Source organism: Wasmannia auropunctata, unplaced genomic scaffold (genome assembly GCF_000956235.1).
Source record: "Wasmannia auropunctata unplaced genomic scaffold, wasmannia.A_1.0 LD336085.1, whole genome shotgun sequence".
Classification (NCBI taxonomy): domain Eukaryota; kingdom Metazoa; phylum Arthropoda; class Insecta; order Hymenoptera; family Formicidae; genus Wasmannia; species Wasmannia auropunctata.
This window is the reverse complement of record NW_012026805.1, coordinates 3,386,081-3,399,795: the sequence shown is the minus strand read 5'-3', so window position 1 is coordinate 3,399,795 and position 13,715 is coordinate 3,386,081. Positions and strand designations below refer to the sequence as shown.

The window sequence follows — 13,715 nt, the reverse complement described above, 5'->3', positions numbered from 1 at the left end:
AAAACTGCAAAGTGTGCTCGATTTTTGTTCTCAGTCTGCTATCAGATTGTGTCGCGCAGATTCTGTTCGGTTTCTGCCGTCAATTTGATGTTAAAGTCTGTCAGCACAATCTGCTCGATTTCTGTTGCAAATCTGTCAAATTATGTAAGCAGATTCTGTCGACAGAATATAAGCAGAATGCGACCTCAGATGAGTTCATGCTGCTAACATTTTCTGATCTAATCTGCTGCCGGTCTGTCGACATTTTGCTAGCATTTTGCTGATTGGGAAGTTCAGGATCTGTTTACTGCAATACATTGTTGCATTTTTGCGAAATATTTGTTGACACTTTTTGCAATAGCAAAATTGCTTGATATTTACCATTAGTATATTCAGAATCCGCTTATTGTTATCACTCTATCATATATTTTGCCGACAAAGATTGTTGTATATTGAAATATGTTAACAGAATTGACAATAATGTATCATGTTTCCCATTTACAACTTTCGGTAAACATAATTTTTTGCTGATATTTGCAATTGCAGAAAATATTATAGAAAAATACTTACGTATGTGAAAGTACAAAACTAGAGAAATATAAATGATATAAGAAATATATCCTGCCTGTACTAAATGTAGCAACAGTATGATATGTTCGATGTATGCACGATACGCTGCAGCGACGTTTCGAAACGTCATTGACAGATTGCTGTTACGTAATTAACAGTCAATAATAATAGTTCATTAACAGATAAAATATTATAATAATATTTATCATCGAAATATAAACTACAATACGTAGGAAATCCGATGAACAGCTAATTAATTAAAACAATTTATTGAATATGTTAAGTGATGATGTGTAAGAAATGTATCATATTTTCTGCGACTTTGCGCCTAAAATAGCATACTTCTTTCATATATAGTACAAGCAGAGATAAGATTTAAATGTCAAAAACATAAGATGAAAGAAATATTAGAAATAGTTTAAACGAAGAAGATAAGATATATATATCTTATCTTTATACATATATGTATATAAATTATATATCTTTATACATATATGTATATATTTTAAGATCTCTTTTTAATGCAGCTTGAGACAAATAAAAGTAAAAGTTCATTAATTACTGTTTTAATTGTTTTTTCTGAAATATATTTTCAGGTTTTGCCCATCTGTATTTTTATACCTTAGTATGATGGTACCTGCAATGTGGTTGATAGATCTGGATATAATAGACAAGAAATTGAAATCTTGCAAACCAATTACTCGTATACCCAAGAATTCTGAATTATATCTCAATTCTTTATGCAATCTGACAGCTAGTGATTCACAACATCAGAAAGAAGATGTGCATGTACGTAACATTCTAATATTATTCTTCTTATAAAACTAGATAAAATAAATATAACTATTATTTTTACAATGTACATTGTGACGTGACGTTTTTCGACAACGTTCGTCACAAGGGCTCAGTAGCCCGACCGCAAAGGCTAAGTGGATCCTGCGTCCTCCGACTTTCGAGGGCGAGCGCATCTACGATTTGCCATGTTCCGCGACTTAAAATTTGATACTAGAATTAAGCAGTTAAGTCATGCACCGACCGAAATAAGCGAGGGATGGTGACTGTTCAGAAAAGACTGTATTGAGGCATCGTCTCACCGGCTCCAAGCAGCGAGGACTCTCAGGACGAGAGGCTACCGAGACATACACTCAGCGCAAGACGGGAGCACAGGTCACGTAACTACTCTTTCTTTTTCTTCCATCACGGAGCCCTCCTGCTGTTCTCTTTTACAGAGTTTTCGGAGCGAGCCGACGGCCCTGCCCCGGTAGTACAAGAGCGCAGGAGAGCTGACACCATGGCTCGCTCCATGTATCGAGGGCCAGAAGCCCTCCCGGCAAGACCACTTTGAAATCGCGCGCCCGTTATCACGGGGCCCGCGACTAGCGCTACCCTCCTGCGGTGCAGGGGGTCGCGAAAGAGGGACTCACAGGAAGAGATCGCGAAAACCGGCAGATGGCCCCGCTACAGACGTGCTCCCGGCGCTACGAAGGACCGTCACTCGTGCCGTAATCGTCATCACTACCTGACGTGATTATTATAAGGGACGCAGGATCCACTGCCGAGACTGAGTATCGAGAGTCCACGAGAGTTAAGAGTTGGAGAGCCTCCGGTGAGACTAACGTCGCTACTTTTGTAAAGTCGCCAAGTTTCGCGAAGCGAGAGGGCCGCGCTAGAGTAAAGATTTCTTCAGCGTAGCGGCCGTGAGTGCCGTGTAAAATAGAGTTGCAAATATTACTTGTTCCGCGAACGAAAGATTGCACCGCCCGCTCGATTGCGCTAATTTCGAGTCATTAAGATTGTCGCCTTTGCGTTCGCCTTCGCCCGGCCGAGTCACCACGTGTTTGTATCGTGTAATTGTAAGTCGCGAAGCGCGCGTTTTTGCCGTTCTGTGTGTGTCGGATTTATTAGAGTTTCCGCGTATCGTGAATTAAATTCTGTGTCGAGAGCGGTAACTTTCTTGTGTTGCGAAAAACGAGATTCGCCGTAGATCTCGGGCCACGTGCCCATGCACGCCGCGAACGCGTGAACCGCGTGCGCTCGCGCGCCGATCGCCGTCATCGCGCCTGCCGTATATCGGACATCCGGATTGTCTCGGGCAAGTATTTTGAGTTGTAATCTCCGACGGGAAGACGGAATCGAACGATAGCCGCTCATTGTAAAACGCCAACGCAAAGCGATTGCAGACCCTCGGCCTCGTGCGAGAGGGGACTATTTGAGCGCCGCGGAGTAACCTCGCAAGGCGACCGCGGCTCCACGGCAAGGCATCGGGAGCGTCCCGTTTGACCACGTCCCGATTGACCACAGCCACTCACAGCGGCCGGTGCCTAGAGATTTTCCACTGTTCAAGCGCTGTGAGTGGCTGGTGGTCAATCGGGACGTGGTCAATCGGGTATCATCCCAAGGCATCGCGTGATCATTTAAAGGAGCTCGTTCGGTTCTCGTCACCCCGGTTCGTTATCCGATACACACCCGTGTCCCGTATTACGTCCGTGACTATCTGTAATTCGCATAGGCGTCCTGGCGTGGCGTTAGTCCGCCAAGGATCGGCACCGGAATACGCGTTCCCCGGGGCTCTTTGCGCGCTCCGTCCCGCGCGTCCCGCGAGTACCACGCGAGATACTCGCCTCTGTACTCACTCGCCCCGCGAGACCATTGAAAATACATGTTCTCTTAATTACTATTAAATTCAGGAGCAATTATTTTCTTTCCTTGTCGCTCTCGCCTCACACGTAAGCCTCACATCTAACGAACCGCCCCTCTACCATTGTCGGAGCTGGTTAGCCGGCCTTCCGCGCCGTCGTTGTTTGCCCGTCCGGACTTTTCGCGAGAATCTAAATTACTTTGACCTATCGGGCTGTGCGTCGAAGATCGGAGATAGCTCGAATACTATAAAATTTGGTTCGCTCACGCGGGCCTGGCGCCCAAACCCCGCTTACATCCGCGGAGACGATTATTGTGACATCTAAATTACTTGTGTCTCCGATCGGGATGCGAAACTCTGCCCGATCCGGACGTGCGAACTCCCGATAGTATTGCCTCGCACCTACGCGTGCGGTCGCAATATATATATATAATCTTATAAAAGTCAACATTGATTGTCAGTGTATTATGTAAATTTTATGTGAATTTATATACTATACAATTTTTAGTTCCGCGCCGATTGTTTATCGATCTTAAAACACAGTTTTAAGCTAAAACTAAATTGTATGATCAAATTATTAATTAAATTAAGCAACTTAACATTACTAATGCTAATAAACATTTTAAAATTTGTAAAGAAATGTATTGCAAAGAATACGTTTCAGCCAGGATTCAAATCTGGACTTTTCTAATATCTGAAATATAAGGCATCTCTATCAATGCGATTGAGACATGTATAGTGATATTTTTTCAATAAAAGAAATAATTACAAATTTAATTTTAGCTTGAGACTGTGTTTTAAAAGACTGACAAAATATCGACGCGTAATTTGTGGAACAATAAAATATTAATACAAATTTAGACTAAAGTATTGCTCATCGATAACCAAAATGCTGGCGCTTACAAATTTCTATTTTTTCCTATTAATTAATTTCTCAAGAGTTTCAATTATTTAATTTATTATTGTATGAATTGTGTGAAAATGTTTCGAATGATCATATTATGATTAAAACAGTTATCAGTTATAACCTCTTCATCTATGTACTATTTTGCTAACAATACAATTATCTAATTACAATTTGTATATAATATCGATATAGCAACTGCAGTTTTCTTTTATTTTAATTAAGGATATCTGTAGATATCTTCAGACTTCTTTCGCAATTTATATTTCACATATTTTTTCGATAATTTCAATATTTTTATTGATATTTATTTATGTTTCAGAAAAGGAGAAAAATATCGACAAGAAAAGAAATTAAGTTCAGATGATTTGGAATTTGATGAATCTAATTAAAATATAAAAAATACTACACATTACTGTGATTATAATAATAAGTATTATTTTTGAAAAAAGACCGCATCTTTATTTACTTGTTTTATACTTGAGTTTACTTACTTAAAAATCGAAATTTATGCTACTATTGTATTTATGTATAACATATGACATTTTATTACATGTGTAAGCGATATTAGTTTATTTTTTTTTAATATTTTTATTTATGTGTTTAATACGCGAGTTCATGTGTTGTAAACAAAATAATTAGAGTTGATTTATGTTCTTTGTATTTATATACAATATTAGTAGTATTAGTATATATATGTTTGAGAAAAATTTCTTATATGATTGTTTGCCAAAATGTACTTATTAGTATTACAATATAAATGTTTTAAAAAATTAACAAATGAAATTTATTTATATACTGAATATGTGACATAACAATACATATTTAATATAAATTAATATACAAATCAAAATTGGTCCTTACTCTAAAGTATAAGTTAAATAATTGACAATAATTGACGTATAAAATAAAAATGTATATTGTATTTTATACATATATATAAAATAAAATTTTTGTTTCTATGTTTGCTGTAATAATTAAAATGGTTAATCAACTTTAAAAAGATAAGATTGGTTTTTAATGTATTATGTACGTAAAATACTCAACAGATATATATATTTTACATTTTAGCTCCGTTCTTTCTAGCTGAACTTCTTGCATCGTTCATCTTTTTTCTTTTTCCCTCCAATGGTGCAAGACGTTCAGCTGGAAATAACAGACCTAAAATGTTAAATACATCTGTTATAAGTATTTTTTTGTACATAATACAATAAAAACCAATCTTATCTTTTCAAAATTGGTTCAATTGGTTCAATTGAATCATTTTCAAGTCGCGAATAGGTGCTGAATATGTCGCATAATGTACAAATACACGTTACTGCAACGTTCCAGTCACCAAGAATTTGGCTGTTCGTTACGTGACAGCGACCTGTTAATGACGTTTCGAAACGTCGCTGCAACGTAACATGCGACGAGTTAGCACGTGATAGTAACGTATTTGCTACGTTTAGTGCAAGCAGGGAGCTTATCTCAATCAAATTTTTGTTTATGTTCATACACAACCGGCGAGTAATGAGGGGGCGAATTTAGAGCGATTAATTACATTACTTTACTTAAATTCTTTCTCTTCTTTCCTTGATGCTATATGATATTATATTATCTTATCTTATCTTGTCTTGTCTTATCTTTTCTTTTTTCTTTTTTCTTGGTTTTGAACGCATCAGACATTGGATTAAGTCGTTATTCTTTCCCCCCATTTTTTATTTTTCTTGTTATCAATGATATTTCGTTATATATCTCAAACTCTCGTTTTGTTTATATGCTCTGGCTAATCTTTTCTTTAATTTATTAAGAGATTTCTTGGACTAGAGCATCTATCTATAGATTACATTAATTTAATATATGCTGTTGCGTTCCTTATTACATTTTCTTATTATCTGTTCAAATTTCATGTACATTTAGTAACCTTAAATTACCATAACCATAAACTATTAATCTCCACATTCTTTAAATTACGATTTTACTATTCTTGTTCCCCTTATTCTTTATATTTAAACAATTAAGATTAGATTTAAGTTGTTCAAATGCGTTATCTTTATTGGGCCTACTCGTTCCGCATGGTCCCTCCTTGATCTGGGATACCGATGTCAGTAATCTAGTCATGAATATAGATGTGATCACACTTACTAAATTACATTATTATTACTAGTCTTGTTTATTTGTGGTCTCCCTTGACCCTGGATGCGATTACCAGTATACCCAGTCATTAACATAACATAACTGTTACTATACGCATCAAATTTAAACAGTTTTATTTATTTTCTTATATTTCTACTCTTGTTAATAATATTTGTATTAGTCTCTATTGAATATCTATATTTATCTAACTATCTATATAATACTTAAGAGTACTTTCACGTACCCATCTTTGGATGATCTCTTCGATACTAGTTACTTAAATACTTACTTTATATTCACAAAAACATCTTTATTAATTAATATACACATTAAAACTAAAAGAACATAATCTCCTATAACGGAAACGAGCATATCTTTAAAGGTTTGTTTCGATATATATAGAAACGCACAGACTGTGATGGAAATTGTGATACATTTCATAGACTATAAATATACGAACGGAAACCGAACTCTACGTGATAACATATGTGATAACATATCCACGAGACTCATTTTGATAGATACTAATAATTATTATTTCAGTTTGCGAATTCCTGGCAGATAAGGAAATTTCCATTCAGGACTGTCATTTACTTGTATAACATTCAATCATATATTTTAAGCTTTATTAACCCAGGAGTGGTTAACTTCCATATGATATATTATACTGTACAACTAATTGCACTCTCATGGTAGGTAACACAAGTTTTACCACAGTCTATCTCTCTAACCACCATATTGCCTTACTGATTATATAAGAGGTTATTTACAACATTCCAATTCTACCTCTCCCATGTTGAAAGAATTTATGATTCATATATTAAAGACGTGAACAGCCATCACATGCCAACGTCCTTCTGACAACAAACAATTCAACAAACTTATTTTGCTTTTCATTTTGAATTTTACAATGATACGTGACTCAGCAACACATTCCTTAATTTTCTAACTATTTGCTTCTTTATACTTGAATATGCCTAAAATTAAAAATCATAAACTAAATAAAAGATCGCACTCAAAAACTAAAGTAAGCCCTAAGATAGATATAAATATAAATACCCCTTTGCTTACGGTACCTCAATCACCGTCCCCAACTACACTTAAAAAGCGTAAAATTAAAACCAACACTCCCTCTCCTGTCAATCAAATGGAGCAAATGGAGGGAATACCAGGACCATCCAGTAATAAGGATGATTCCGCAAACTCGGAAATACTATTTTATTCGCCAATCCACGCTCGCGAATCACCGAAAAGAAATTCACCTCCCAAAAGTATTAATATTTTGAAGAGAATAGACTACGCTGTCTCGGAAAACTCAAGAACCTCTCTTAATTCAGAGACAATCAGGAACTCTCCAGCTAACTTGGGGCAAACTATGCCCCCCCCCCCCCACGATAGATTAAACACTATTAGAGAACAAAAAAAAATTAACAGATATAATGATAAAAATTCATACCCATACCTGGTACACATTGAGTCGATCGAATCTAACATTGGCAATTTTCATCCGATTGCGATTGCTGAACATCTCTATAAGGATTACAAAAATATATGCAATGTCCGAAAAATTAATAAGAAAATTGTTGGCATCTCCTTTAAATCTGTGGAGGAGGCTAATCACCTTGCCTCTAATGAGAAACTACCTGAGGGTTGGGTGTCATATATCCCCAATTACAGAATCCTCCGTGCAGGCATTGTCAAAGGGGTTGATCCTGACTTATCTATAAATGAGATTAAAGAAGGTATTCAGGGTCTTCATAACTCAATAGAGATCGATTCGATTTTCAGAATGAAATTCAGAGATAAGCTTAATGATAATTTATTAAAAAACTCATCTTCCATAAAAATTAACTTTAGAGCAAATTTACTCTCAGAATACATTAATATATACTGGGTCAGATGCAAGGTCTACCCATTCATCAATAACGTTCGGAGCTGTCAGAAATGTTGGAGATGGGGACACTCCTCCAATTTTTGTAACAGCAATCCAAGATGTGTCAATTGTGGAGGAGATCACGAGCATAATAACTGCACTACTACTATTGCTACATGCTGCAATTGCGGAGGGGATCACCCCCCTTTAGATTTTAAATGTCCAATATATGCGAAGTTTAAAATTATAAATGCCGTTATGGCATATTGTAACACCAATCAAATAAATGCTAAAAAACTTATTAGCAAACATAGAATAGATAATATCGATCTTGTTCCAAAAACATTTAAGGCTAATACTTAGCATGGAATGCTGATTCAATCTTTGAAAACGCTAACTCTGAACACGTTCACAGGAAAAAGTCCTTTGTCCCATCGCAACATCGATCACGTTTTAAAAAGACTCAACAAAGGAAGACCTTTGAATATAATATTAACTTACTGTCCCAACTGACAGTGAAGCCTGTATGGAGGATGATGGGGACGGGGAAACCCTTCCAACAGCTGGGTCACACCGTGACTCGGATCAGGACGACGGGGTTTTTCCCTCTCAACGAATTCCATCCAATAAAGGAGGTCCCTGTAACTTTTTGAGTACTCACTTAAATACTCAACCTAAGAAAAAAGCATTTAATATTAACAATGAGAATAGACTTATCACTCCAAGTAGATTCCCCGAGCCTTCCATAATATTAGCTCAAATTGAACACATATTTCATTCCTTTGATAATGACAAAGGAAGGGCGATCGCTCTTTTGGAATTCGTCAAAGTACTGCTCGGGCAGAAAGAATAGTTTTTGTTACATTATAATATAAATGTAAGGAAGTCTCCTAGAATTCTCTTCTTTTTAATGGCCCTGCCTTCAATGGAACTGTAGAGGTATATCAGGTAAATACCAAGAATTCTCTAACCTCATTTTGAATTACGATATTATATGCCTACAGGAGACTTGGCTTCATAATCATAATATCCTTTCTTTCCGTAATTATATTATCTTTAGATTTGACAGGCCCAGAGAATTCCCGGGAGGGGGCACTGCCATTCTATGTAAAAGCTCGTTAGACCCGGTAGTATGCAACATTTTCCCACCTAACTACTTAGGTCTGGAACTCACACGTATCTTCTTTTTAAATCGTAACATTTCCTCTAAAAGAATTTTAATTATTTTATTGTACAGACCCTCAAACACTGTACTTAAAAGAGAGGACTGGTCTAATTTCTTTGATAGAATACATACTTCTGCCTGGTCCTCTAAGGTAATCATATGTGGGGACTTTAATGCTCACCATATATCCTGGGGATCATCGCGTTGTTCTAGAGATGGAAACATATTAAGTGAGATTTTAGGAGACTCTAATTTTTATTTTTTAAATAATGGCATGGGCACTAGAATATCTGCAAACATGAATTACACTAGTTTTCCAGACCTCACATTATCTAACCTAAATAATATCAATTACAACTGGAATACACTAGACGATGCATTAGGTAGTGACCATCTACCAATCTCTATCAGCATGCATAAATCTAACCTTAACAAAGACAATAGCTCGGTCCTTATCCCCTCCAAAAGCAAACTCTTATCATGCAAATTAAATAAAATTATCTGTGACACTCAAATTAAAATCTCTATGGAATCCATGTCTAAACTAACGAAAGATGCGGGAGATTTCCGTAACGCCGCAGATCTTTACAATATCTGGTATGATCATATTATTAACAGCGCACTCCAGGCGGGAGCAATAATTAAAGATAACTTGGGAAACATTAAATCTTTTGATTAAAAGACAGGTAACATAACCATAGCACCCTTCTTAAACAAAAAGAATAAAATACAATTAGAAAACAACAAAAAAAATAAAAAACCAATAAACCATGGTGGGACTCCGATTGTCAAGAGGCGGTAGACAAAAGGAAAATTATATATAATAAATTGATTCAAGAGCCATCTAGAGAGAATCTTGTTCTTTATAGAGAGAATCCTTTATAGAGAGGTATCTAATAATACACGCAAAACCATCGCGAAAAAAAGGAAAGAGAACTTTCACAAGTTTGTCGATAACCTTAGTTTAACATCAGGCTCAAAATCTGGGATGCGATCAATAGTTTTAAAAAGTCAGCTTACTTAAACCCAACCCCCCCTCCAGAAGAAAGTAAATTAACTTTGATTAATAAATTTATTGAAAACTTTGCCAAACATGGGCCATGGAGGAATTCGACAAACCTACTTCTCCAGTGACTACTCCCTCCTTTTTTGATGATTTAATATCCTCATTTGAAGTTAAAGAACAAATCTTAAGATCTAAATTAAACAGTAGCCCCGGTCCGGATCTAATTGACTACCAATTACTGAATTCCCTTTACATTACCGCCGTGGAACAACTAACTAGAATCTTTAATATGATTCTCCAAGACGGATCCTTCCCACAACAATGGAATTCATATAGCATTTCGTTAATACCAAAACCAAACAAAGAAGAATTTAGACCCATCTCTCTTGCTTCTTGTATCCTCAAACTATTTGAGAAAACTATTAAACCCCGCCTCGAACGTCTCATTAAATTGGACTATGTTTTACCCAACTCTCAATACGGTTTCAGAAGAGGAAAATCATGTGAAAACTGCCTAGCTTTTATTAACCTTCAAGCCTACAAGGGTTTTTCTCAGAAAGTCCCAACGGGGGGCCTTTTTGCAAACATTAAAGGAGCTTATGACGTCAATCCAACAACTCTTTTTAAATATGTCAATGAGCTTAAGATACCATTAAGATACAAAATTTTTATCAAGAATCTTATTAGTACCAGAACTGTTAATTTCTATGAATCAGGTACCTTCTACGGAAGTAGAGTAATACAAAGAGGCCTCCCTCAAGGGATTGTTCTCAGCCCGTTGCTTTTTAATATATATGTAAAAGACATCCTTAATCATATACGTAACGATTGTATCCCTATACAATTTGCGGACGACATAGCTATTCTCTGCTCCAATAAAAATTCTATTAACATTTGTAACTATCTATCCCATAGTTTCTCGAATATCGAAAATTGGCTGCAAAACCTTAATCTGGAAATCTCAATTGCTAAGACACAATTTATCATTTTTAATAGAGCTAGAACCTTAATCCTTCCCAACTCTCTACAAACGGCATCAGGTCCAATTCCGTTAAGCAATACAGTTAAATACTTAGGTCTAACACTGGACACGGGTCACAGATGGAACTTTCACATTAAAAATGTTTGTAATAAAACAGCTATCTTTCTGAATATACTTAAATGGATACGTGGCAGTAGCTGGGGAGTCTCTCCCCTGTCAGCTATAAGATTCATCAACGCCACAATTAGAGTTCAATTTAGCTGGGGGGCAATGTGGTATGTTAGCGCAGCTAGGTCACATATGGATATTGTTAATAACCGTCTGGGATTAGCCTATAAACTAGCACTAAAACTCCCTAAGAACCCCTCGAATAGGATTGCCTGGACCTACTGCAATCAGCAGTCTTTTATCAGCAACATTGCTGAGAAGACTGATAGGTACTTACTTACTTATGCAGGTCTATTCAATTGAAAAACAACAAGATCATAAATAAAATAAATAACTTTGAAACTTTATCTAGAAACCAAAATTTAGCCTCAAGAAATATCCCCTTCATAATCTTCAAATGGACATTTATCAAACCTTTCCGTGAACGTCTTTATAAATGGGACTTCCACCCTGCTTTCGCTTACAAGAGGATTCCCCCCCCCCAATTTAGATATCGACCTGGAAACGGGTCACAACACCGCTGGAAGCACAAACTGCAATTTACTTTTTATTTTAGGAATTACTAAGCGTAGGAAAAATATGAACGAAACTGATATCACGGACGGCTCTAGATCTACAAATGAAAACTCTGTCCCAGACGTGGGAGCGGCATGCGTTATCCCTAAACTGAATCTGACCATTGGTCTTAGACTAGATAACCTTTCAAATTCCTTTTCAGCGGAGTTAATAGCAATCAACAAAGCCATTGAACTAGCAGTCTCACACTCACTAACTTATACGAATATATGTACGGATTCTTTGAGCTCCCTCCAGGCCTTGGCCTCTTGTTCTGAACCGATTAAAAAAATTAACTCCCCATATCTAAATCTGAATCCATTGATTAAGGACCTCTTTGGAAAAATTTCCTATTACCTTTCCTCGGGATATTATTTCAGATTCACTTGGTGCCCTGCACACAGGGGAATCAAGGGGAACGAATTTGCTGATAAGGCAGCCAAACAGGCTTCATTAACATGAGCGTATTCTGATAACAAGGTACACTTCGCTGAAGTACTAATGAATCTCAATAGTGAATATAGTAAAATAACTAACTCATTCATTAATTCTTTAAAGTTTAATCCGGCTAATCCATTTTTCAATCGCTCAAAGAAATTGAATATTCTTTCCTTAAGTAAATTTGGCCTGAAAACTCCCGAACTGGGAATCATGTTTAGATTAATAACGGGATATCTTTGGACTAATGCTAGAAAATTTCGATGCAAAATGATTGACGATCCTAAATGTCGATGCAATGCTCAAATACAAGACACTGAACAGATTTTCTGGAAGTGTCCTTTATTGAACACTCCCAGACTTGCTTTAATTTCCAAATTCCGCTTATTGAACCTACAGGGCCCATATAATATGAAATATTTGATTGAGAATGTCAATTCTAAATTGGCGCATGGCACTCTAGAATTCATTTAAAAAACTCATGAGATATTAGAAATTAACCTTTAATGTTGAGCTTGAGATTTGGGGGACTCTCCCTTTTCTTTAGATCCGGACAACTCAGCCGACTGTCAGGACTGAGCAGAACAAGACTACCCTGGAAGTCAAGCCCTATGATCTCCGGGTTTTTGTGATGCAAAAGTGGTACTAAGATCCATTCGGATCTGACAACCAAGGACTACAAGAAGAAGAAGAAGAATTATATACGTGTATAAGGTTAACTTGTAAACAAGAAACATCTTTTCATTTTTTGGTCGTCTTTACTAATTACTAATATTAGGCCCGTTCTACAATACATCGTATGTTGAATCGTAAGCCGTAAGCCGTAGGAATTGACCAATCACAGTCGAATGTAAAAACATTCAATTATGACTGGTCAGTTTTTACGATTTACTGCTTACGATCCGACATACGATATGTTGTAGAACGGGCCTTACAATTAAATTATATTTTTAAAAATTATGTATATGTAAAATAATAAAAATTTAAAATATTTAATGTTGTTTTGCAGAAGAAATGTCTTCTATTGGAAGACTCAAACATGACGTTTGGAAACTAGGTTTTTGTCGGGTGCTTCAGAATAAGCCTGGCATTAATAAAATAAACACTAGTAGCACAGTGCGAAATGTGCAATAAAATACTTGTAAACATTGCTGCTGAAAGATTGAAAGCACATCGCAAGAACTGCAAATTACCCGATGCCTCGCCTATACAAAATGACATATCAGTCGATCAAGAGAATTGTTTAACAACTCCTCAAATATTATCAGAAAGAATTTCATTTGGAAACAAAGAAGATGAACAAGCCAGAATGTCAGTCG

The 13,715-nt window shown here is 36.3% G+C and overlaps 1 protein-coding gene across 1 annotated transcript in view; it reads left to right on the top strand.

The window, feature by feature from the left end:
- Positions 1-13,715, top strand: part of LOC105448554 (transmembrane protein 26-like) — a 29,262-nt gene that overhangs the window by 2,552 nt on the left and 12,995 nt on the right. Inside the window, exon 3 of the mRNA XM_011687196.1 lies at positions 1,146-1,338. Within this exon, the coding sequence (XP_011685498.1) occupies positions 1,146-1,338 (193 nt within the window). The remainder of the gene's footprint in view (positions 1-1,145; positions 1,339-13,715) is intronic.